Source organism: Topomyia yanbarensis, chromosome 1 (assembly GCF_030247195.1).
Source record: "Topomyia yanbarensis strain Yona2022 chromosome 1, ASM3024719v1, whole genome shotgun sequence".
Classification (NCBI taxonomy): Eukaryota; Metazoa; Arthropoda; class Insecta; order Diptera; family Culicidae; genus Topomyia; species Topomyia yanbarensis.
Window position 1 is genome coordinate 45,402,865 of NC_080670.1, and position 25,209 is coordinate 45,428,073.

At 36.9% G+C, this 25,209-nt stretch overlaps 2 protein-coding genes and 1 long non-coding RNA gene across 5 annotated transcripts in view; 1 reads left to right on the forward strand and 2 right to left on the reverse strand.

Annotated features, from left to right (window-relative positions):
- Positions 1 to 3,766: 3,766 nt before the first annotated feature.
- On the reverse strand, positions 3,767 to 23,666 carry LOC131677510 (zinc finger protein 37-like). Its single transcript, XM_058957365.1, has 5 exons — positions 23,385 to 23,666; positions 22,887 to 23,086; positions 21,997 to 22,827; positions 21,373 to 21,941; positions 3,767 to 5,387 (listed from the first exon to the last, which is right to left on the reverse strand). Exons 1-4 carry the CDS (start codon positions 23,496 to 23,498, stop codon positions 21,431 to 21,433), a joined length of 1,656 nt encoding a protein of 551 aa, XP_058813348.1. The 5' UTR covers positions 23,499 to 23,666; the 3' UTR covers positions 3,767 to 5,387; positions 21,373 to 21,430.
- On the forward strand, positions 4,934 to 6,025 carry LOC131677528 (uncharacterized). Its single transcript, XR_009303379.1, has 3 exons — positions 4,934 to 5,076; positions 5,136 to 5,864; positions 5,921 to 6,025. It is a non-coding gene; the product is annotated as an uncharacterized LOC131677528 (long non-coding RNA).
- The window catches only part of LOC131677516 (zinc finger protein 182-like), a 105,518-nt gene continuing 88,006 nt past the window's right edge, over positions 7,698 to 25,209 (reverse strand). The window contains exons 2-5 of one of the 3 annotated variants that reach the window (XM_058957371.1): positions 9,620 to 11,348; positions 9,198 to 9,388; positions 8,326 to 9,135; positions 7,698 to 8,263 (exon numbers count right to left, since the gene is read on the reverse strand). In XM_058957371.1, coding sequence (XP_058813354.1) covers positions 7,789 to 8,263; positions 8,326 to 9,135; positions 9,198 to 9,388; positions 9,620 to 9,739 — 1,596 coding nt within the window. In that variant the 5' untranslated portion in view covers positions 9,740 to 11,348 and the 3' untranslated portion in view covers positions 7,698 to 7,788. Of the gene's footprint in view, positions 8,264 to 8,325; positions 9,136 to 9,197; positions 9,389 to 9,619; positions 12,122 to 21,418; positions 21,526 to 25,209 lie in introns of those variants that run through there. The other 2 variants (XM_058957373.1, XM_058957372.1) reach the window with 2 other exon arrangements.

Below are 25,209 nucleotides of genomic sequence, written 5' to 3' on the forward strand. Positions count from 1 at the left end.
GTTGTAGTGTGTAAAATACATTTTAATTGAAAGAGTGGATTTGAACAACCAGCATGCAGAAGATTTCGGAAGAGGTGGATGCTGAAACTGCAATGAAGTTGCGAGGTAATATTCACGTTATATTATATATATATATATATATATATATATATATATATATATATATATATATATATATATATATATATATATATATATATATATATATATATATATATATATATATATATATATATATATATATATATATATATATATATATATATATATATATATATATATATATATATATATATATATATATATATATATATATATATATATATATATATATATATATATATATATATATATATATATATATATATATATATATATATATATATATATATATATATATATATATATATATATATATATACTGGAAAAAAAGTGTAAGGTTTCAGGTTTCTCATGCCATGTGCCAAATTGTGGGAAGATGATTCCTGGACACGTGGATGAATTGAAGGAACACTTCCGGTTGGTACACAATTTGAACACCAGCAAAGCAGCCGCTCAATCTTTCCTTTGTTCAGAATGTGGTTCACTGTACCAGAGGTTTAAGAGCTTGAAACGGCACATAGAGAGTGTTCATCCACTAATTACAGAAAATTCTACAAATATTTCGTACGACCATGACGCTGTTGAACAAATTCAAAATAATCGTCCGGAAAATATGCTCGTAGATGATGATTATCTGTTGAGAATAACGAATACTATATTCTTTAAAACGGCGCCGTCGTTGGATGAAATTACTAAGAACATTAGTAAATTCGCCACAGATTTGCGAAAAGATGTATCTCTTCCCGAGACAAAAATCAAAAAGTTCTTACAGGTTACCTCGAATCTTATAGAAGATTACGAGTGTTACATGTTGAATCTATTCAGAGAATTTTTGAAATCGAAGTCGATCCCATTAAACGATACCGACGCTTTAAAATTTATAAACGACGCATCTTTGGATGGAATTTTTGCAGACGTAGCTTCTCCAAAAGACAACCTAGCATATTTGTCTGGAGTTGCGGGTTGTGCTGTGCCAAACCCTAGGGAAGAAGTCTTGGGAAGAACTAGAATCACGATTACCAAACTAGGCAAAAGAAAAAGTGTACAAATAGTGAAAGACGTTGCTCACTATATTCCACTAACCAGCATTTTAGCACTGGTTATGAAGAATCCCGGAGCTCGCAAGATGATAGCAGAAGAAGCAGTGAATGACGATATCTTGTGCGGTTTCAAAGATGGTCAACGTTTCAAAACACACCCATTCCTGACACGGTTTCCCGATGCATTACGACTCTCGCTTCATCTGGACGATGTCGAATATCTGAACCCTTTGGGATCACGCAAATCAAAAAAAAAACTTACCAATTTCAGTGTTAAAATTGAGAATCTCCACCCCGCAATTAATTCATCCTCCAACAGGATATATCTAACGCTTACAGTTCGCTCAAGAGATGTAAAAAAATATGGCTACAATAACGTTATGAAACCGCTGATTCAAGATTTGCGTGAGCTTGAATCAGATGATGGTGTTGTAGTACAATATGGGAGTGAAAAGTTTACGATGAGGGCAGTTCTAGTGCATGTTTTGGGGGACACGCTGGCAATTCATGAAATTTTCGAGTTAATGGGGCCCCAATCAAGTCTATTCTGTAGAATGTGCTATGCGACGCGTACTGCACTTCATTGTGGAAACATTGGTGATACCTTCCCTCATCGCACTGAAGAAAGCATACAAGGTGATTTAAATGCTCTTCAAAGCGGAACTAAAACACCTTCACAATGCGGAATCATTCGAAAATCAGCACTGAATGAAGTTAAATATTTCAACATAGCGGAAAATAACACGTTTGATCCAATGCATGATCTTTTGGAAGGCGTCGTCATGGTCGTAATCAAATGTGTTTTGAACGAAGCTGTAAATATCCATAAAGTGATAACGATTAGTCAAGTCAACCAAATTATACAGCATTACGAATACGGTATAACTGAATCGGCTGATAAACCTACCGCTAATTTTACTTGCGAGAAGTTAAAAGCACGTGGACATGCTATTCCTCAGTCAGCTTCGCAATGTTGGCTTCTCCTTCGAGCATTCCCTTTTATGTTCAACCAGATTCTCGGATTTAATTCAAATTTATCATCATTGCTTAGAGCTCTCATGACAATAACTTATTATAGTTTCTCCAATAAGCTAACATTGAATCAGATTAACGATCTGGAAAACGAAATCGAATGTTTTTACAAGTTGTTCAAATCCTGCTTCCCTGCCATCAACCCTACCAATAAATTCCATCACATCTCTCATTATCCCTACATAATTCGTCAGGATGGGCCAGTTGTTAATCATAGTTGCTTACGCTTCGAAGCGAAATTCAAGGAGTCGAAATCCCAAGCGAAGACATGCAACAATTTCATCAATTTAACAAACAGCTTTGCTAAGCGCCTGAATCTAGCACAGATAACCACTATTCTTGACCATTCATACGAAATTGGTACGGTAGATATCGTTTCGTCAAAGCACATACACAAAAAATCTCTAAGTAATTTACTCCTGATCCGGGATCTACCAGATTCAATCAAATATATAAACCATATGAAAATAAATAACACAAGCTTTCGGCCGGGACTGATAGCGAAATACCAAGTATGCAACGAAATGTCCTATGGTTTGATAATAGATATATTGCAATCGGATAATCAAAATGTTTGCCTAATACAGCATCTCGAATGCGAATATTGTTTACAATACAACAGTTACAAACTCAAAACTGACAGTCAAGTTATTCGCATATCACACAAGAACTTGCAAACGAAAAAAACATACAACTTATGGAGTATATACGGAGATTCAGAAGAAAACTACTATATAAGTTTGAAATATGTAGATAGTTAGTAGGGAAATAAACTTGGAAATAAATTTATAATAAAATAAACAACAATCAAGAAGGTAGTGCAAACAACTTGAGATGTCACTTTAAACCTTTATATATACTTATTCGCTCTTTTCAGCCCAAAAAATAAACGATCAGAACCTAGTTCTGCTCAACGATGCCGACCTAGTTGAAATGGGGATAATCGAAAAAGGATCCCGTCTAACAATTCTTAACATAATAAAAAACTATAGTTCTGAAGCTAATCCGACCAAAGATAAAATTGATGAGACTTCCACTAATGTTCAAAATTTGGTAAACTTTCTACTATAATTACTGTAAGCGCTTGTCGTACTATATATATTTAACGTTTTCAGATTAACCGTTCGACATTCGAAGATGACGCAAAATTCCGAATGAAAATTTTGTATCCAATTTTGGATCAAGGGATCGTACCAGATAAGGACGGTTTAAATCATCTTACACGAGTCGCATGCAAGCAAATGGAGACTCAAATAATGGACGGTCAAAGGCAAGTAGAAAGTTTTATTTGTTACTCTACTAGTGCATCAAACTATGAACACTCCTTAAAGTGTGATAGAATGAATTGTTTACATTGAACCGCACGAGTCTCTCCGCTAGAGCAACCTTGCGGCGAAATGCGCAATGCCTATACATATTTATAGGGCTAACGGCCAATTTCTTTATCCTCGCTTAAATTTTAAACCGGGTTCACCAGTACGTTTAAACCTGGTTAAGACGTTAGGCGAGAATGAAGAAATCGGCCCTTAGTAGTCCTTCGAGCAAATATGCAGGTGATCTAACACTGTCTATGAGCAGAGAAAAGCAATACCTTTCGTTGTGAAGCTTCTATTTCAAAAAACATCGTAGTCAATCAGTATCATGCATTATTACTTCATTGAGCCTATGAAACTATGAAGTATGCATAGTAATGAAGCACGGCCAAACAACTTCACTTCTGATTATAAATATAAAGAAATGTATGAAACACAGTACAAACTGCTAGAGGAAACCACATAGTTATCAGTTCTTCGCATCCTGATTTCAATATTGACCATTCTTTACACATCTTCAATCTGGTTCGATTTATAAACTTCGGCATAAGAACGTACATGCGTCTTTGACGGTGGTACTTAGAAAGCGTAATTCGTCATGTTCCGGCACAAAATTATAAAGACGACCGACGACGACGAATTATAATAACTTAAACATTTAAACCAACAGAATTTAAAGGTATACAATTTCTGTTTATAGCGAGCGTGTTTATTTGTTTACATATACAGTTCAATCGTAAATCGACCAAAGGGTCTAACTAAGCCGCAATGTCGTTGAATCGAGCAACAGCGATGCCAGATTTACAGACTGTGGACAGATTTGCTGCACTGAGAAACAAAAATATGCAGAATTAGCATACTTTCATTCCCGTCTCTTTTGCTGTAATTCTCGACGAACATATGATTACGGCCTAAAAGCCAACCGTCAAAATCCACTTTGAATGGAAATTCCAGACAAACCGTTACTAGTCGAACACAGCTCACAACAGTTTATGAAAGAGAAAACTTTTCTCTTTCGTTTACTACCAACATCTGTGATTGGAGTGTAACGGTTTGTCCGGAATTTCCATTCAAAGTGGATTTTGACAGTTGGCTTTTAGGCCGTAATCATATGTTTGTCGAGAATTTTCATGCATTTTCTAGCATATACTTCTAGTAAATATTCAATGAGTGGATAGACCGAATACGTCCAATGCACAAAATTTGCAGCAGAAGAAACGAGAGGCAGATCAAAAAGTATGATATCGGTGATTAAAAAAAAGTTCTGCGTATGCCTGGTCCAGACATTTACAGACTTTTAAAACAGTAATAAACTGACCGATTTTCTTCAGAAAATAATAGATGTGTCCCAGCATGCAAAGAATTACGAATCAAATACCGTTCATACTTTTACCATTTAGATTTTTTTAAAGAAATTTAGAACTTAATCTTTCACGGAATCTTTTTGGTCTTTTTCGGAGTAACGAACCAATGATCTCTAAATGCGCAGGTATCCTTCTGTTGATCAACAGCATGCGGCAGCTGTTCAAATCGTAAAATTATTTCCACAACTTAGTAATACGCGAGTCACACCAACTGCTCCTGATGAGGTTTGTTATTCTATGCTTATTTAATTTCTCTAATATAATTATAATTATTTTCATGCTAGTCATTTTTCTTTTGGCGCAACGGAGGCAAGGAAAAGGGTGCTCATACTGGCATGATATTTCATCGCATCCGGAATGTCATCAAACAGCTACCTGCAGGAAAACATAAATATAATCGAGGAACTATGCCTGTAGAAGAGTCCGTTTCAACTGAACTTGTAGAGCGGGCTCAATTGCTCCGAGTAATGCTTGCATCGGCATCAGTAGCAGAACATATTTGTGATGAAATGGACCGATGCTTTCCAGTCCTCAAACTGTTATTAAAAGAAAAGAAACCCGTTAATGATATCTTGGATATGTTTCCACACCTGTGTTCATATGAAGGATTGGTGGTAACATGTTTATTTTTTATTATTTACTATTTCACTTTATGGTATTCACGGAACATATGAATATTTATATCATATCACTTTTTCTAGATTCGTCAAATGTTTGAGAGATTGTATCCTAACAGAACAGAAGGTCTCAAAATCGAGGATGTCTTCTCTCAGTGTCTATCTTATTCACCGTCCAGATTCTCTAGAGTAGAAGATGGTGAGATATATTTTTTTTTAATTTAGCCCAAAGGTCTGTCATAAAATTTTAAATTTGTAAAACTATTCACAGATCACATTCGAGGATGCTTGAGAATAATTTCTCATATGCCAATTCGCGGACAAAAAAGAACGCTGGTAGGCTGTCCAACTGTAGGCGAAGAACATTCGGCTTCAATTTTAATTCGTTGGATTGGGGTAAATGCAATATAATATACATAAGGTTAGATGTAATGATTTTATATCATCATTAGGAGTGCTTAGATACATACGTGGCATCCCCCGCAACTGATTCCAAACTACACATGGTGTGCGTAGCAAGCCCGATGAAAAGAGGAAATGATGCCGTCATTTGTGAGAAAAAAGTTATATTCGAGACTAACAATTCTATTCATGCAGTGGAAATTTTATTCAAATGCTACGCAGTTCTCGGAGTGGAGGTGCCACCTAATTTTAGAATGTTTTGGGACTTTCTGGCATGTGCCATATATAATATAATTCCGCACAGTCAGAGGACAACTGTGAATAGACTCGTCCAAACTTTTATTGAAGTTTCCCGCGCACGTATTGACAACAAATAAAAGGACAACTTTTTTATACAATACTTACTAAAAACCATAAAATTTTATAAACAGAAGTTTCTTTAATTATTATTGTAAAAATATTCCATAAGAAAAGAAAGACTGCATTGTGTTGTATCCAAAACAAAATTTTGACGGCCAATTTCTTCACTGGATGTAAACCGGTTTAGTTCCAGTTCAAATGCAACAATCGATCATGAACCAATTTAAATAGGAATCGGTTGTTGCATTTCTTCTTACCGAAAACCATTCCGAATTGCAAGTCATAATCCGGATGTTTCTCAGTAAAGTTCAGTCAGAAATGAGCCGGAATTCCGGCTGGCTCCAGTCAGTATTCCGGCTCCAGTGACACAACCTATTCTAACTAGAATCGGTTGTGTCACTGGAGCCGGAATACTGACTGGAAACAGCTGGAATTCCGGCTCATTTCCGGCTGAACTTTACTGGGTTTTAATGAAATATTGCACTCATAAATTGGGTAATATTCTACCCAAAAACTGAGGAATTACAACTGGCTTTGTTGTCTACTCAAAAATTGGGTAAGCTTCTGCTCATAATATGAGTAAAAATCGATCAATTTTTGGTTTTGTTGAAGTTCTACTGAACCCAAAATTTGAGTAATGTTCAACTCAAAGTCTGCGTAATAATTACTTAATTTTTGGTTTTGTTAAATTTGTACTGAACTCAAAATTTGAGCAATGTTGAACTCAAAATCTGAGTACTAGTGAAGCACTTTTGGGTTTAGTGTAGATAATATTGTACTCAAAAACCGAGTAATAATTACTCAGTTTTTGGTTCATGCTGGCTTACTCAAATTTGAGTAACTCCGGAATTACTCAATTTAAGGGTTGTTCCACTTTATCTGGAAATGGGTGGGATTAAACTCATTTTTGAGTAACTTTTTACGAGCGTGTACATCAGTTTTAATGACATCTATACTGCCCATATAAGCATAAGAGTCCCATACGGATTTTTGTCGAAAATGAGATATCTGTTGGATTGTATTCTGTATCACCACTGAATCTTAATGCACAAATCAGTTTACCAGGTTTGTTCAGAAAATATCGAAAAAAATACCAAAACATGGTTGTCCCATCCATAAGGCTCAAAGAAAAATGTAAATCTTGAACAGCGTTTTTCTCGGCTTGCTGTTTTTCAATATGGGACTCTTATGCATATATGGGCAGTATATGTCGAAATTGAAACCAGAGTACAAAATTTCGTTTTTGGTTTTTCTGTGCGTTGTGAAGACTGTTGAATAGAAGCTGATAAAAGCTTAAAGCATCATTTAAGGTTGCTCGAAGTGTAGATGATCCAAAACAATGACACTACGTATTTCTTGTGTTTTCCACCCCATATAACTAACACTTTTCCTTCTACAGTCGGTCATTTTAACAAAAATGTGTCAGAAAAACAACGCGCTTTGAACTTTCAATAAAAAATGGAAAGATTTGTTTGAATAATTCTTTATTTGAACCAAAAACCTTACAAATTGAATTCAGTAGTGTTCTGAGTAATACTATCGTTATGCAAACTTTCGCTCAATCAGTTTGTTTAACGTCCGTGTCATTCTTTTTCACTTGACTCCCAGTACCAGCTACTCGCTTTACGCCCAGCCAGTCCAGAGATTTGGCCAATGGATGATCTTGGTGTTTTTTCGTTCTTAGATGGGAAATCAACGCCTTTCGGTCAGAAAATTCTTTGCCGCAGATCGGGCATCGGAGAGCTTTGCCGTGCTCATGTTCCAGAACGTGAATTTTGTACATCGATTTCTTTTTGTAAACTGCACCGCATACCTCGCAGCGAAATTCCTTGGGGAAATGGACCGTATTCATGTGAGGTGAAATGTACTTGACAATGTCCCCACACAAATTGCATTTCTTTAGTCTATTCTCCGATTTGTTATCTTCTGCTTCTACTAAAGTGTAGAAATTTTTCCAATCGGACGAGAATGTCCCATTAGGATCTTGCTCGTGTTTCTTCAGGTGGTAACGGAGGGAAATCTCCGAAGGATAACTGCAAAAAAATATTTCCATATAATCTTTAAGAGTGTAGAATAACAAAACAGGAAGACAAACCTCCTATCGCAGTATTCACATCTCACTTCCTTGGTCGAATGCATCGTCTTGATGTGCACCTGGACTGAGCCCAATGAACATAGCTTTTTTTGACACAAGTGACATTCATACTTCTTTAGCTTCTTGTGCTTCTGATCGATATGTTGAAGGAGTTTCTGTTTTGCAACGAATAATTTACCGCAAAACTCACAAGCTGACCCACTGATGTGTAGTCGCATGTGTTGTTTCAGAGATGACTTCGAAGTGCAAACCTTACCGCACTGCTCACATGTTGATGGACATGGAGCATTTTCGCCAAGATGATACGCTTGTACATGCGTATCGATTGCCTTTTTGTCGCTATACCGCCTATCGCAATGTGGACACTTGTGCGGGTTCTCGTGCATTCGTTTGTGAATGTTCAGCGTCGTCACTTTGTTAATGACAATGGTCTCCACGACGCACTCGGTACAAGTATAAGGCACTTTATCCAAGTGAGAGTCGAGGTGAGTTAGTAAAGCACCAGGCGTCCCCAGTGAGTCAGATTTACAAATGTAGCATTTGAAGTCATTCATTCGAGGGCCATTCGGATCCCTAAATCGAGTTCTGGGGCGTCCTTTTCGAACCATCTCAGTACCGGCTTTACGATTTCTTTTTCGATTTCGCTTTTTTAGAACAGGTTTTTCTTCGAGTGAACCATCTGATTGATTGTCGGGTTCCGGCGGTAGCCATATTTCATCAACCTTTTCGTCGTCTGGCTCTAGCTTATCAACTTCTTGGATTTCTTCGATGGTTTGGTTGAGGTATTCCTCAGCGATGATGTCAAATTGCCTAAACAAATGTTTTTGGTCTCCTTTTAAAATTATATGATCTGAACTTAAATGCATACTAACCATGCATCAGCGAGGGCTTGTTCCGTTTCTTCAGTATCAAAAATTTCTTCTTTAATGTCGACCTGAGATAACTGCTGTAACCGCAGCATACGATCGTTTTCTTGAAAGGCATTGATTGTTTCATGCATTTTGGTTAAAGTAGCCAGGCAATGTTTACAAATTTTTTGCGGTAAACCATCGTTAGTGGAAATCTGATAAAAGAAAAAGAAAGTATATCATTCACTAACACCAGGCCGCCGCAATCAACAGCAAAAACCAGAGCAGATTCTATCGTTGCATGGCAGCTTTGAAGCAGTTTGGAAAATATTGTCCATTCAGTCAATTTGGTTGCTTATTGGTGTCATTTCGAACAATATTTTGCACACTTCTCAGAAGGCTTTGGCACTGCGCTGATCGTCCTGTTTTGGTTGATTATTGTTTACCTCGATTCGCAAAACATCGTTGAACATTTGCGTTAATTTATTATCACCATGGGACAAATCAATCGGATATAGTCGACATTTGCTTTTGCAACAAAGGCGACAAATTTTCTCGAAATCCATTCTGTGTTTGTTTATCCACTATTTTTATCGTCTTAGTTTTTATCTACATTTACCACAAAACTCTGCGAACCATTTAGCACCATCTTTTCAACTTGTACAAATCTGACAGTACCATTACTGCAACACGTACACTAATAAAATAAAGTATTAATTAATGCGTAGAAAGTACCCATTTTCAATAATACCCACACGCAACCGAAAAACTACATAAAGGAGTTCTTCTGACTCTTGGGGTTTTCGATTGATTGACACCGTTGTAGTGGAGTGCACTGAAACTGCACCGTTTTTGCACTTTTTAGCAGAAGTCAGCGATGCCACATGTTTTTTTTTTAAATGTCTGTAGAAGAATAACTAAAATGTCTGTAGATGGTTGTGTAAATCCTAGTTACACTAAAATTTTACTTTAAAAATAGATTGAAAGTAGAATTCTATTGTGAAGGAATCACTCGTATTCGAAAACAGTTATTCTAGTGAAATTTTACTAAACACCATTACCCTTTTAAAAGTCTGTAGATCTCTGGCTACGTCTGTAGGAGACATCAAAAGTCTGTAAAATACAGACATGTCTGTAAATCTGGCATCGCTGGCAGAAGTGCAGAAAACTATAAACACTCATAGTAATAGACTCGCGGATGTAAAAACCGCAAAACTGGCAACTAGAAAAACAAGCATGTTAAACTGGCATCACCCAAAAATGTGCAAGCTCGAACGTGCTCGACTGTATTCGATCATCTGTTTATATGAAAATAATTTTTCAAGTGGCTCAATATATGAATCAAAAGAGGAGTTATATGTTTGATACTGAGCAACAAGAAATTGAGAAAAGAAAGAAAAAAATCCAATTTCTTCAGAAACACAAATTTGATGAAAAAGAGCATAAGTAAAATACTTTTTGTGTAGTTATTTTGAACAAAATAAATATCTTTCTAAATAACATTGTGAAATACTAATACGAACACGAAAAATGAAGCCTATTGTGAATAACAAAATATATAATTTTTTAAATAAAATCGCAATACTTGTTCTGCTTGTTTGCATTGAATGACGTCATGCTCGTTTGGCTCCGGATTTTGACAGTTCGTTTGGCGCGATAAAAGTACCTTCGCTGGTCTATTACTATGAGTGTCTATACAGAAAACTGGGTATGTTCCATTGGCGATTCTACGTTGAAACCGCTCGCAGATAGCGCAGGAAGGAAAGTGTTACTGATTTGATTCTGTGCTGTCATAGTGCATATATTTTCTGTAAACATTGGTAAAAAACGACTTTTAAACACCAAATTACCGATCAAATTGTTGATAATTGCTTATGAAAATGAAGGAAAACCATCATTTTATAAGATGATGAGTAAACATCTTGCGAAAAGAGTGTAAAACATAGTGGTTTCTAATATTATTCGTAGAGCTATATGCGCGCTGTTTCGAAATGTAATTTGTTGAGCACCGTAGCCGCCGCAACAGCATTTCCCGTTCGTCCTAAGTTAAGCTAAACCTTCATGAGATGGTGTAAATTCATGAAACTCTCCAGATCAGGCGAGGAAAGAATATATCCGGCTAATAGGAAAGTGTCAGCTTTGTATCATGCACAGCCGATCCTTCTCTCCGATAGCCTTCACTGAATCTCCTACGTAGTTCAAAATATGAAGGAGTTTGACATTGGTACTGATTGGGTCTCGGTTTCGAGTTGGAACTTTATTTATGGAACGATTTTTTATAACCACAATAATAGCCCGATTACATTTCGAAGAAATGTATGAGTGAAATAGTTGCAAATGGCTATAATTTCAGAATAATTGCAAATAAAACTAAATTTCTTACTCGTTTCGTTCATATTTTGGCAGTGGTAAGCTTTTTCCGAGAAGATAATGAAGATTTTGTTGTAAGCTACGACTCACTTACGGGTGAAAAAAGCAAACTATATCACTTTGCCAGTTCATGAGCTGAATCATAGGTGTCGCACGACTAATTTTGGCTTTGCCGCAAATCGCCAATTGACACTTCTGCTAGAAAGTGCAAAACCAGTGCAATCCACTACACCGGTGTCAATCAATCGAAAATCCCAACTGTCAAAATTCTCTTTGAAAGGAAATTCTGGACAAACCGTTACTATAGATGAACACAGTTCATAGCAGTTAATGCACATATACCCAAGTAACCATAAGCATTAAGCCATTGCACTATATTGGCTATACATTTGCACTAATGTTGCATTGAAACTCCATTACAGCATTAACGACGCAATAAAGCTCTATATAGCATCAATAATGCATAACTGCACAGCCGACATATAGCATTATAGCTTGCTCTATATACGTATATAAAGCTGATATAACGCGTACATGCTTCAAGGATCTTTAAAGCATGTAAGCTTTACAAGTGCATTTAATGCCATTGAAGAGCATACAAAAAGCTGATATAATGCTATTGTAATGTTGTGGATTTATTTGTTATGCGACTCTTCTTGAAGATTATATTCGGCACATTTCATTTCAATCGAACATATGCAATATAGTCCAGGAAGCAAACGCAGCGCACTTACGGTGAAGGACGAGGCAAGGTACCTCAGTTCGAGACTTACTAAAGGTAATTTTCGTAAACATTCATATCATGTGAGAACGAAAACCCACTAAGGGACCATTCATAAATTACGTAACGCTTTTAGGGGGGGGAGGGGGTACGGCAAGTTGTGACAAGTTGTTACATTGGGGGGAGGGGGTGTTAACTAGATCGTTACGTAACATGTTTTCGCCGAAGAAAAATTTTTTTTTCTTGGAATTTGTTACGTAACAGGGGAGGGGGGGATGGAAAAATTTGTGACAATTTGTTACATAGGGGGAGGGGGGGGTCTATTTTGGGCAATTTTTGCGTTACGTAATTTATGAATGGTCCCTAAGGATATTCATTACAATGCATTAGAACAGAGTCAATTACGGTTTTGAACAGAATAGTTTATTTTAAAATTTTTCCTTTTTGCTCATCATACCAAAAGGAAACATGAGAAATGGTTTTAAAAGCATGGCGGACAATGACAACCAACTGAAGCTTTTTAATAGCATTAGTAGTGCCAATATAAGGCTTTCAAATTTGACATTTGTACGCTTTTGTTATATAATAGCATTAGTACTGCAGAAACGAGCTGTCAATCTCCGCACAGTAATAGCACTATATTTCGCCTTTTCTGGCATAATATCAGCATTAAATAAGTATTTAGGGCTTCACGGCTTTTTAGAACAGCTTTATATGTGGATCTAAAGCAGATATTAGGCTACGTTATAATGCTTATTGGTTACTTGGGTATGGCACCTCTATTCCATTCGTATTCAACTGACATAAGTCAACATCTTAGCGGGCACACAAATTATGGGGCCCACTGACAGTTTAAATTGTTTTGCTCGAAGCTCGATTTTCACTAGTCTGATACCGTACGGCATGACTCAATTTTTAGGCATACATATTGGATAGCTAATTGAAGGAATGTGTTATTTTGGACATGTCGGTGAATAACAAAAACTTTACACCATGGTGCACCAACAAATTAAACGAACTCGACTATCACAAAATTGTTTCGAATGAAATTGATTCTGTTTATTGTGAATCTACCCTAACGCGACAACTCAAAAGTACCTTACTTCACGGAAGACCTCGACTGAGTCGAATCTCTCGTTTTATTTTTGACAACACTAATAAGTGCGAAAGCGACCCACAACTTAAAAGTAATGGGATTTTCGATTGATTGACACCGGTGCAGTGGAGTGCACTGGAACTACACCATTTTTGCACTTTCTAGCAGAAGTGCAAAAAACTTATGTCGTTTTTGTTTGACGTAGGAACTAACTCAGTTTCAGACCTAACTGCTGTCAAACCGTTTGTTTGACGCCAGTTTCGAACCTAGGTTATGTGCAACTGAACTGAAAACCGAGTTGGGTTCCAACCTGAAATATATTTCGGGTTCGCTCACACCACCGCTGTTTTGCGAGAACCCAACTCAGTTCCATCAAAAACGTTTGTTTGAAGCAACTAACCTGGGTTAGTGTCTAGGTTCTCAATCGAAAACGACATTAGTATGTTCCATTGACACTTCTGCTAGAAAGTTGCCAAACCAGTGCACTCCACTACACGGGTGCACATCAATCGAAAATCCCATACGTTGACAGAACTTATTCTTTGGGTTGTTTTATTTTTGCGTGCAGTAAGTTCAGTTCGTTCCCGGTCAAAAAAAATGCGGACGAACATAAGACAAGACAACTATATAGTAAGGGCATGTTCAGGAGTGGTTCAGTTGTAGATTCATAATTTTGACAGTTCTATAAAATAAAACTAAAAATTTTAAAACTAGATCTTGCTGTCCCCAGCAGCAATTTTAGCGGGTATTCTATTCAGTTTAAAATTCATTTTCCGCCATGCCTTCAGCGTTACTGCATTCAAATTTATTTTTCCCCAGTCTATCGGGTCGAAGTGTCTGTGCTGAAAACTTTACATGTATTTAAAACACAGTTCTAAACGTGTTTTAAAATCAGCAACAAATAGAACGACGTCGTATAACAGTTTTAAATTTTAAAACATAACTTCGAAATTATAAAACAAAACGCTCTACTGGGGATGTGAATGTTTCAGTTCCAGTTCTACTTTGAAACTTCTATACAAAATAAAACGCTTCTGAACATGCCCTAAGCGATTTCTGGGCTCCACGCTGGGGCCCAAATGACGTCTTCGAATTTGACTTATGGGATACTGTTTTCGTTACCACTGGGCCCATTTCGCAGTGTTGGCCTCAAGATCAATTTAAGTTGCCTATTGAAAATAATTTGAATTCGTAAATTCTGTATCGTAAATATTTAATATATTGAATAACGCTGAATATTTGAATAAAGACTCGACCGAGGGGCAAGCAATAGCAGGTTTGAGAGCGTCGTATTGTAAATATCAACGTATTTTCAATATAATTAAAGTAAATAATGAAAGTATTTAAAAATACTTCTGTTCACTGAAAAAAATCCAAACGTTAAATCTATTCGCCTCAAACCGCTTAAAATTCATATGAAAAAGGAATGCTATTGTTATCACGCGCACACATACCTTCTATGTGTCAACTGTATAAACTATGTATGCACACACATAAGTTATATGTGCATATTGTTATAGAATGGGGTTTTATGTGCCTAATAGTTATGAAATGTGAATGTAAGATTAATATTTCTTGTAAATACACACATTAGGTTTATGTGCCAGCAAATAGTGTCTATATGCCTCCGTTAATTGCAAAAATCTATGTGTAAAATCAATAGGCATAACGTTTACTTTTTTTGAGTGTTGTACTTAATGTCGACGTGTACGTACTTAAAGTATTTAAAGTACATCTTAACGGTAATCAAAGTACTTTGCGTATTTAAAATACGAAGGCCTTGTACTTAAAATCGCTTCAGTAATTAAAGTACAATTAATTTGATGCGCACTTTTTACATCTTTGCGGTACTTAATGTGCTTTATGGTAATTAATGGTACCACAGATAACAGACGTTTAGGCTCGATTTGAATCGTGTGTAAATACCCGCTACTGAAATTCCGAATAAGTCAGACGTCTGAAACACGTTTGGCAAACGTTTGTAGATGGCGCAGTGATCGATACTATGCAGTTAGAGTGCAGCTGTCAAACACGTATAGCAAACAGTTTCGCAGATGGCAATAGTGAAACACGGATTTCCAACGTTTATCAATTTGAAAGTTTACACAGGTTTTTGAAGAAATTTTGTTCTAGCCTAAACGTCTGTTATCTGTGATGGTACTTAAAGTAACTAATTATGTAAGACTTTTGGCACTGCGTCGTATTGAAGATTAGTGCTTGCCCCTCGGACTCGACATATTAATCATTTGTTTACCATCACTGAAAAAAATCCAAACGTTAATTCTATTTGCTTCAAACCGCTTAAAATTCATATGAAGAAGAAATGCTATTGTTATCTCGTGCACACATATATTCTATGTGTCAACTGTATAAACTATGTATGAACACACATAAGTTATATGTGCATATTGTTATAGAATGGGGTTTTATGTGCCCAATAGTTATGAAATGTGAATGTAAGATTAATATTTCTTGTAAATACACACATTAGGTTTATGTGCCAGCAAATAGTGTCTATATGCCTCCGTTAATTGCAAAAATCTATGTGTAAAATCAATAGGCATAACGTTTACTTTTTTTTGAGTGATTCATATATTAGTTTCCTTCCGATCGAATACCTGTCAGTATAATTCATATGAATCAAAATCTGTTCGAATTATTTTTGAAGAACATTTGTATTTATATGTGTATTCGCGGCGTTAGTCTGTTAGCGTATTTGCAATATTCAAATTTACTATTCTCGTGTATGATTAGAATGTCACTGACCTATGTATAGAAATAAAACAAAATATAGAGATGTCGAGTCATTATCCAGTGATTCTGCGTTTTTATTGTCGTTTTTGCTTGAGGCAGAAGCTAACTCAGTTCCGGACCTAACTGCTGTCAAATCGTTTGTTTGAAGCCAGTTTCGAACATAGGTTATGCGCCACTGAACTGAAAACCGACATGGGTTCCAACCTGAAATATATTTCCGTTTCGCTCACACCACCGCTGTTTTGCAAAAACCCAACTCAGTTCCATTAAAAACGTTTGTTTGAGGCAACTAGCCTGCGTTAGTGTCTAAGTTCTCAATCGAAAACTGTAAATTTGTTACGGGGACCTTCACCTGGAATCGGCGAAACTCAAGCAATATTTGAATTTTTTTTTGAGGAAATACTAAAAGACATACGAGCTTCTGCATTTGAACTCATTAAATAAAAAGTGTGTAGTCTGCAGACTGTTCTGCAACGAGTCGTTCACATGGCAAGATGGTGGAAGGGTAAATCGAATAGATTTATGAATGTTAGTTTTGTTCTTGCGGTCTGCTCCGATATGCTGGCCAGATTTACTAGAAATATGTAGTGTGTGATATGGCGAAATGTTTGTTAATGAAACGGACATTGTGTATTATAGCACAATATCTAAACATGAAAAAGAAATTGGCTGCACTGCCAACATCGCTAGCCGCATAGTCAACTGTCATCAATTATTCAGCAGGGTACGAAAACAGCAAGAAAACCAAAAATAAGAAGACCTGGTCTCGTCTTGTCTACACAGAAAACTTGCATTACCTAGCAGTAGGTAATTTTAAATCTGTGCATCCCACTTCCTCCAACGAAAAACGAAAGAGAGGGAGTCCAAATTTACCCAAAAAAAAAATGAGATGTTCCCCAAAGCCGACTAAACTTTATCCCATTAATTTTAAGTAAAAAAATCATTCCCTCTCCCTCGTTTTCCGGCAGTGAAATAAGGACAGCAAATTAAAATTACCTACTGGTAGGTAATGGATTTTAAGTGTGTGGGTAATCTTAAATCTGTGCATCCTACACTCAAACAAAAAGTAAACATTATTGCTTGTGGCACTATAAACTGGATTCTAACCGCACTGCGCACTTACCATTTTTCCATTAAATTCTTCTCATAGACCGGTTAGTTCGACTGGTCTGTCTATGAAAGTACCATCTCTATCACTTGAAATACATGTTTTTTGACAGCTCGCAGTTTTGAGATCACTCGCACTTTAAAAGTGCGGAGTCCAGGTTGGTGGGAAGTGCGCAATATGCCTATTGATTTTACACATATATTTTTGCAATTAACGGAGGCATACAGACACTATTTGCTGGCACATAAACCTAATGTGTGTTTTTACAAGCAATATTAATCTTACATTCACATTTCATTAGCTATTAGGCACATAAAACCCCATAATATAACAATATGCACATATAACTTATGTGTGTGCATACATAATTTATACCTGAGTGCATATAAGGAGAGTGACGACACTGTCAAAATTGGAACAATGATTATTTGTCAGTGTCATTCCAAACGAGTCAAATCCACATATTTTGAGAGGTCGTTTGTTCGTTTGGAATATTGCTGACAGATAATCATGACAGTTATCTTCACTCTCCTTACATACACTCTGGTTTATACAGTTGACACATAGAAGATATGTGTGCGCGAGATAACAATAGCATTTCTTCTTCATATGAATTTTAAGCGGTTTGAAGCAAATAGAATTAGTGTTTGGATTTTTTTCAGTGTACTTCCTCCAACAATAAACGAAAGAGAGGGAGTCCAAATTTACCCAAAAATAATGAGATATTCCCCAAAGCCGCCTAAACTTCATCCCATTAATTTTGAGATAAAAAATCATTCCCTCTCCCTTGTTTTCCGGCAGTGAAATAAAGACAGCAAATTAAAATTACCTAATGGATTTTAAGTGTGTATAGCTCTAAAGTCAATGTACTATATACAGTTATGGCGAAGCTCTTTGGTATTCGTCAGATGAATCTTACATGTGTGGTTTGAGTGATCACAGAATAAATCGACTTGCTTTCGTCATACCGTTCGTTCCGCTCCCATTGAATCGTGTGTACGCTATGACGTCGACCCGATGTGTTTCTGGATTGTTTACATATTTTTGGTTGCCAATACTAGCAAACCGTGTTCTGCCACACCTATATATACACATTGCTCTAAAGTGTCCGTAGTTCAATGAGGTATATATAGGTGTGGCAGAACCAGCGATGCCAGATTTACAGATATGTCTGTATTTTACAAACTTTTGATGGTCTCGTACAGACGTAATAAGAAATCTACAGACTTTTAAAAGAGTAAAAGTGTCTAACAAAATTGCACTAGAACAATTGTATCCGAATTCGAGCGATTCCTTCACAACAGTTTTCTAATTTCAAGCTACTTTTAAAGTAATAACCTAGTGTAAATAGGATTTACACAACCATCTACAGACTTTTACAGACATTATAATTATTCTGATACAGACATTTCACAAAAACATGTGGCATCGCTGGGCAGAACACACGGTTTGCTAGTGTTGGCAACCAAAAATATGTTAACAATCCAGAAGCACAACGACTCGACGTCATAGCAGTCACACGATTCAATAGGAGCGGAACGACCGCTATGACGAAAGCAAGTCGATTTATACTGTGATCACTCACACCACTCATGTAAGATTCATCTTACTAATACCAAAGTGCCATCTTTGCCAGACCTGTATATACGACATTGTCCGTAGTTCACAGCTTTTCTAACAGCCGATCAGCCAAGTAAACAAAGAGCACAATAAATGTCCTTCCGGGGTTTGGAAAGTACCGCTATGTAACACAGCATATTTCGCCTGATTCCAAAGGAATCGAAACCATGTATTTTAAGATCTTTTGTCATTTGGCATGACATTGACTGGCAGATAACACTAACAGTTGTCGTCACTAGAGCACTCTAGTTAGAATGGGGCCAAGACGCGTTTGACGTATCCAAACGAGTAGAAATCTGACGTATTTCTATTGTGAATACGTCAAATTTCATGTTCGTTTGGATACGTCATGGCCTCCTGGCCACACTCTAACTAGAGTGCTCTAGTCGTCACTTTTATGGCGATTTCGCTTGAATCCGAAACTGAGTCAGGTTCTAACCGAGGCATTGCCCTTTCTATGATCATTCTCAGGGATAGACCGTTCCAACCTAGGATAGGATCCGCCAGCTCTGTCTTCTGTTTTTGAACCAATTCTGAACCAGCTCGTGATTGGACGAAAGTGACATAGGCAAACCTTCGGCTTGGAAACTAAAAGTACCAAAGGGCTGCTTGGAAGTGTTGTCATATTGTGATATCAAACATAAAACGACGATTGTTAACCGTGTTGATTTTTTTGTTTTCTCGAGATACCGCTTTCTTTCTATAACATCCGTCTGTAATTATGAAGTGCAGGCATTATTTGGCAGACGAAATCAAACATATTATCCAGAACTGAAATTCCCGAGAGATCCGGTAGCGCGGTTATCGTGGATTCTGTTCTGTGTGCGGAGTAATGCGGAAATGCCTCTTTTCGAAATCAACAGGCTGTGTAGCGTAAGTATGAAAATATTTTGAACATCATGTAAAAATTGTCTTTGTTCCAGTACCGAGTAAATTGGAAGTACTGAGCAAACAGGGAGAAAGTTATCCCGGAAGTCGCTTCTTGTTCTTCCTTTGGTATTATCGATACAGTTGAATTGTACAGTTTTCGACTGAATCGATCATCGGTGTAAATAGGAGAGTGTATTTTCTACTGCTGTTTTCTCCGAAACAATCACATGTAAAAACCTATACATTCCTCCAAAACAAAAATTAAACCTTGCAGAAAAGTAGTTTTAGAATATTTAAAATAAATCCGAACAGAGAAAATTATTCTTGTGACAGAGGTTGCTTGACTCAGAAAGCAACTTACAAAAATGAAGAGGCGTGAAGATATTTTTCGTAATGTCCAACAACGAATATATATTATTTTGTTTTGCTGTATTCCGATGGAAAAAACGTTATGATCGTTTAAATGCGGATATAAAGACTAAATCTTTGATTTTTCCATGAAATTGGTACATAATATAGAATATTTTAATCAGAACAAATATACGACCGAAACAAAACAAATATTTTGGCAACATTGGTCGAGTGGGGGTATGTCGTTTTCAACAGGGATTAGTAAAATATAAGAAGCCAGCTGGCGGATCCTATCCTAGGTTCCAACATCAAATTATGGTCTTGTCAAATTTTGGTCTTGTCAAACTGCAAATGACGTGAAAACCCAAGATGATACCAGATAAGGTATAGGCATACGTAAAGCGAGAGTTTTGGTTTTACGATTGGCAAGATCGACATTGCTTAAATACTGATTCACTTCCCAAAAAAGAGGTTAATAAAAACGTAATTAATTAAAACAATGTTTTGAATATAGAAACTAGTGCTTTCAGCCTCTCAAAGCGTTTGCCACCAAAAATATTATTGTACACATATGCATACACCTTATGCAGATTATCTTGAATCTGTTTTGCGTTTGTCAAATCTGCCACTCTTTTTGTTCTTATCCGGACACGCTCTTTTTCCCTTTGGGGTAAACCCTCGGTTCTAACCCCAACCGCTGTCAGTTCATACATTTTGACAGCAGTTAGGGTTAGAAACTGACTCAGTTTCGCTTCAAACAAAAACGACGACAAATTCAAATGATTCGCTTTGCAAACACCGCGTACGCGCCCATGTTCTGTATCGTTGAACATTTTTTGGCGCAACAGAGTGATGTTTCAAAGATTTTCTTCCATTTAATTCCATTATGTTTTTATAGTTAGATGCACTTGCACTTCACTATTTAACAGATGCCGGTATTTCGATTACTACTTGTAATCTTCTTCAGTGTTTGTATCAGTCTATGTATTAGACTGATACAAACACTGAAGAAGATTACAAGTAGTAATCGAAATACCGGTATCTGTTAAATAGTGAAGTGCAAGTGCATCTAACTATAAAAACATAGTGGAATTAAATGGAAGAAAATCTTTGAAACATTACGTACATTCCACTAAGACCTCCGTTCGCGTATATATTGCAACAGAGTGTATTTCACTGCATTTCAATAATGTTTTTTTGTGAAACGGTCCCTCCACTTGACTGTTTTTTAAAAACCTTGTAACATGAGCTCAATGTTCTTCAGTGACAATAATCCAAAATATAAAAATCAATCGTGTTCCAAACAAACCTGTTTCACACGAGTTAAATTACATTTCTAGCAATAATATCCTTACTCTACTAGTATCTCAATCACTGTCTCCTGTGATCGTTTTTGTTCTATACACCGATTGTTCACTGTCTGAATCGTTCTTTTGCACTCGAACTCCTGTACCAGATGCTCGCTTAACACCGAGCCAGTCGAGAGATTTGGCCAATGGATGATCGCGGTGTTTCTTCGTTTTTAGATGGGCAATTAAATTCTTTTTCTCTGAACATCCTTTTCCACATATCGGGCATTGGATAGCCTTACCGTGCTCATGCTCCTGAACATGAGTTTGGAATAAATATTTACTTTTGTAAACTGCGTCGCACAGATCGCAGCGATATTCTTTGGGAAAATGCACTGTACGCATGTGATGCGAAATATACTTGACTACCAGCCCACATAAATTGCATTTCTTTAGTCTATCTCCCGGTTTGGTGCCCTCTTCAGCATCTAGTAAGGTGTAGTTGTCTTTCCAAACAGACGAGAACTTGCCATTCGGATCTCGCTCGTGTTTTTTCAGGTGATAACGAAGGGAAATCTCGGAAGGATAGCTGCAAGAAAAATTAATCTATACCATCTTTCTTTGATAAACTTACGAAGACGAACCTCTTATCACAGTATTCACACTTCACTTCCTGTGTCGAATGCATAGTCTTGATATGTACCTGGACCGAGGCCAGAGAGGCTAGCTTTTTTTGGCACAAATGACATTCAAATTTCTTTATTTTCTCGTGTTTCCGTTCAATATGTAGACGAAGTTTATGATTCTCAATGAACACTTTACCACAAATCTCACAGGTGGCCCCATTGGTGTGCAATTTTAAATGTTGTTTAAGAGATGATTTCGAAGAGCAAACCTTGCCACACTGTTCACAGGGCGACGGACAGGGAGCGTTTTCGCCGAGGTGATATATCTGTACATGCAAATCGATGCCCTTTTTGTCTTGATACCGCCTATCACAGTGCGGGCATTTGTGCGGGTTCTCGTGCATCCGCTTGTGAATGTTTAGCGTCGAAACTTTGTTGATGACAACAGTCTCCAAGACGCAATCACTACAAGTGTAAGGTAGTTCATTCAAGTGAGAATCGAGGTGAACTAGCAACGCTTCAGGCGTACCCATTGAACCACTTTTACAAATGTAGCATTTGAAGTCATTTAAACGTGGACGATTCGGATCATCAAACCGGGTCCTACGACGTCCACATTTTCGCTTAGTCGGAATGCTCTGTGCCTCGAAATCACTCTTTTCTACTTGCTTTTCACGACGAGGCTTCTTAGCTTCTTGTTGGCCATCGAAATTGTCATCTGACTGATTTTCGTGTTCAGATTGGAGCCATTCTTCATCACCCGTTTCGTCATCTGGTTGTGGTTCATCAATTTCCTGGTCACCTTCAAGGACCTGAACTATACCTTCCTCTTCTATGATGGTAACTTGCCTGATAAAAATATAGATGTTAGTGTGTTGTATTGGTAATTGGCTCAACAGAGTACTAACAGTTCGTGGCTGGGGGCTTGTTCAATTTCTTCAGTATCAAAAATTTCCTCCTTAATATCTACATTTACTATATCCTCACATTGTTGCTGCCGTAGCATACGATCGTTGTCTCGAAAGGTCTCGATTGCTTCCTGCATTTTGGTCAACGTAGATAGACAATGTTTACATATTTGTTGCGGCAAACCATCGTCAGCTGATATCTGAAAAATAAATAAGAATGTAACGGCGTTCTTTTGCATCGTGATGGCAGGCACAGTGTCGACTCAAAGTCAACGGGTCTTTGGTTTGTTTAATCGTAACATTAATAGATTTGTTCCGGTACCAGGAGAAACTTGGAAGTACTCCGGAGCAAAATCGTTCCTGGAACCAAATGACACCACTGAACGGTAGAACCCTGAACAGACTATTCTGCAAAAACCGTTTTGAGGAAATTAATCCACAAATTACTTTACGTATACAATTTTTTGTTTTCTTGTTGGACCTGAATACCTAAATTACCTGTATTCGCAAAATATCGCTGAAGAGTTGCGCCAGTGAACCATTGGATGTATCAATCGGGTATAGTCGACATTTACTCTTGCAACAGAGGCGGCAAATTTTCTCGAAATCCATTTCGTTTTGGATTCACTTTTATCTGATGGCAAATTTTATAATTTGGAGCAAACACAGAAATTATACAAAGAGGATTAAATCAATGAAAATATGGAAATGGACCCTGTGCAGTCAACAGGTCAACAAACCAAACGCGACGATGTTTACGATTCGCACAATAACGGTACATGATACGATACCAGCGATGCCAGTATAGTTACTATATTCATAGTTGGGCGGAGACACTGTGCGGAGCCAATCCTCGACAAACATATGATTACGGCCTAAAAGCCAACTGTCAAAATCTACTTTGAATGGAAATTCCAGACAAACCGTTACTAGTCGAACACAGTCCACAACAGTTTATGAAAGAGAAAACTTTTCTCTTTCGTTTACTACCAACATCTGTGATTGGCGTGTAACGGTTTGTCCGGAATTTCCATTCAAAGTGGATTGTGGCAGTTGGTTTTTAGGCCGTAATCATATGTTTGTCGAGAATTGAACATGTCAAATGCCGAAGCCAATCGAGCATGACGTCACATAATATGTTCTTTTCGAATGTTTATGGAAAAGGTATTGTGATTATGGTTATTAATTATTTTACTTTTTCCTTGTGTTATCGAGCGTAGAAAAAAGAAAATGAACAAAATAAATTTTGTAACACCAAGACAAGTATGAAACCACATCATATCATCGGATTCGTGCGTGTAAACCCTAATAAAAAATATTATACACGAACTTTAACCCATATAGTGCAACGATTCCACATATTCTTTGGATGATACCCTGAACAGGTCGTTAGGCTCTTGAATCATAAGATGTTTATTAGGGAAGTTCTTGCTGACGACATCAACAATGAAACTATTATGCTTGAGCTTGAACATTTCTCGACAAACATATGATTACGGCTAAAAAGCCAACTGTCAAAATTCTCTTTGAAAGGAAATTCCGGACAAACCGTTACTCGGCAACCCCAGGTGTTGGTAGTAAACAAAAGATAAGTTTTCTCTTTCATAAACTGCTGTGAACTGCGTTTGGCCACGAGGGGCGACTCACTCTAGTATTTTCGATTCAGGCTAACGTATTGAGAGACGTATTTGTGTATTTTTCACGAAATGACATGTATTTTGTGTATTGATGAGTATTGGTTTTTTCTTTCATAATTCTTACGTATTAGCGCATTAAAAACGTATTTGTGTATTGTTAACGAAATGCAATGTATTATGCGTATTGGTGAATTATTTCATAATTCTTATGGATTAGTGTACTAAAACGTACAATTGTATGCACGCATTGTATTTTTGTTGAATAATCAATTGAAACCGAATGTTACTGAATTTTGACGTTTAAATGTTATTGTAGAATGCAAGTAGAATAATTTCATAAACGCAAATAATAAAATTAGTACAAATGGAATTACTAGTGATTTTTCAAGATTAACGAACAATTAAGCATTATGCCAAATTTTATTATTTAGAGAATTAGACTTTCTAATTAGGCTTACCCAATGGTAATTTTTGAGTAACGCGGTATTATATTTAATCACTGCAGTATTATCTAAATTTATTTCAAAAATTGAGATGGTTCTCAGTAAAATTGAGATGCTCCTAAGTAAAATCAGCCGAAATTCCTACTGGTTGTACTAGACTCGGTTGTGTCACTAGAGCCTGAATTCTGGCAGAATCCAGCCGGAATTCCAACTGGACTTAGAGTTATGGCTGAACTCATTCCT

Bases quoted from the DNA above. Each gene is read 5' to 3' on its own strand.
- LOC131677510 (XM_058957365.1), bottom strand. From the start codon at position 23,498: ATGGATTTCGAGAAAATTTGCCGCCTCTGTTGCAAGAGTAAATGTCGA. The intron at 23,087-23,384 runs GTAATTTAGGTA...TTTATTTTTCAG, and splicing joins GCGATATTTTGCGAATACAG to ATATCAGCTGACGATGGTTT. The intron at 21,942-21,996 runs GTTCGTCTTCGT...TTTTTCTTGCAG, and splicing joins TGTGAATACTGTGATAAGAG to CTATCCTTCCGAGATTTCCC.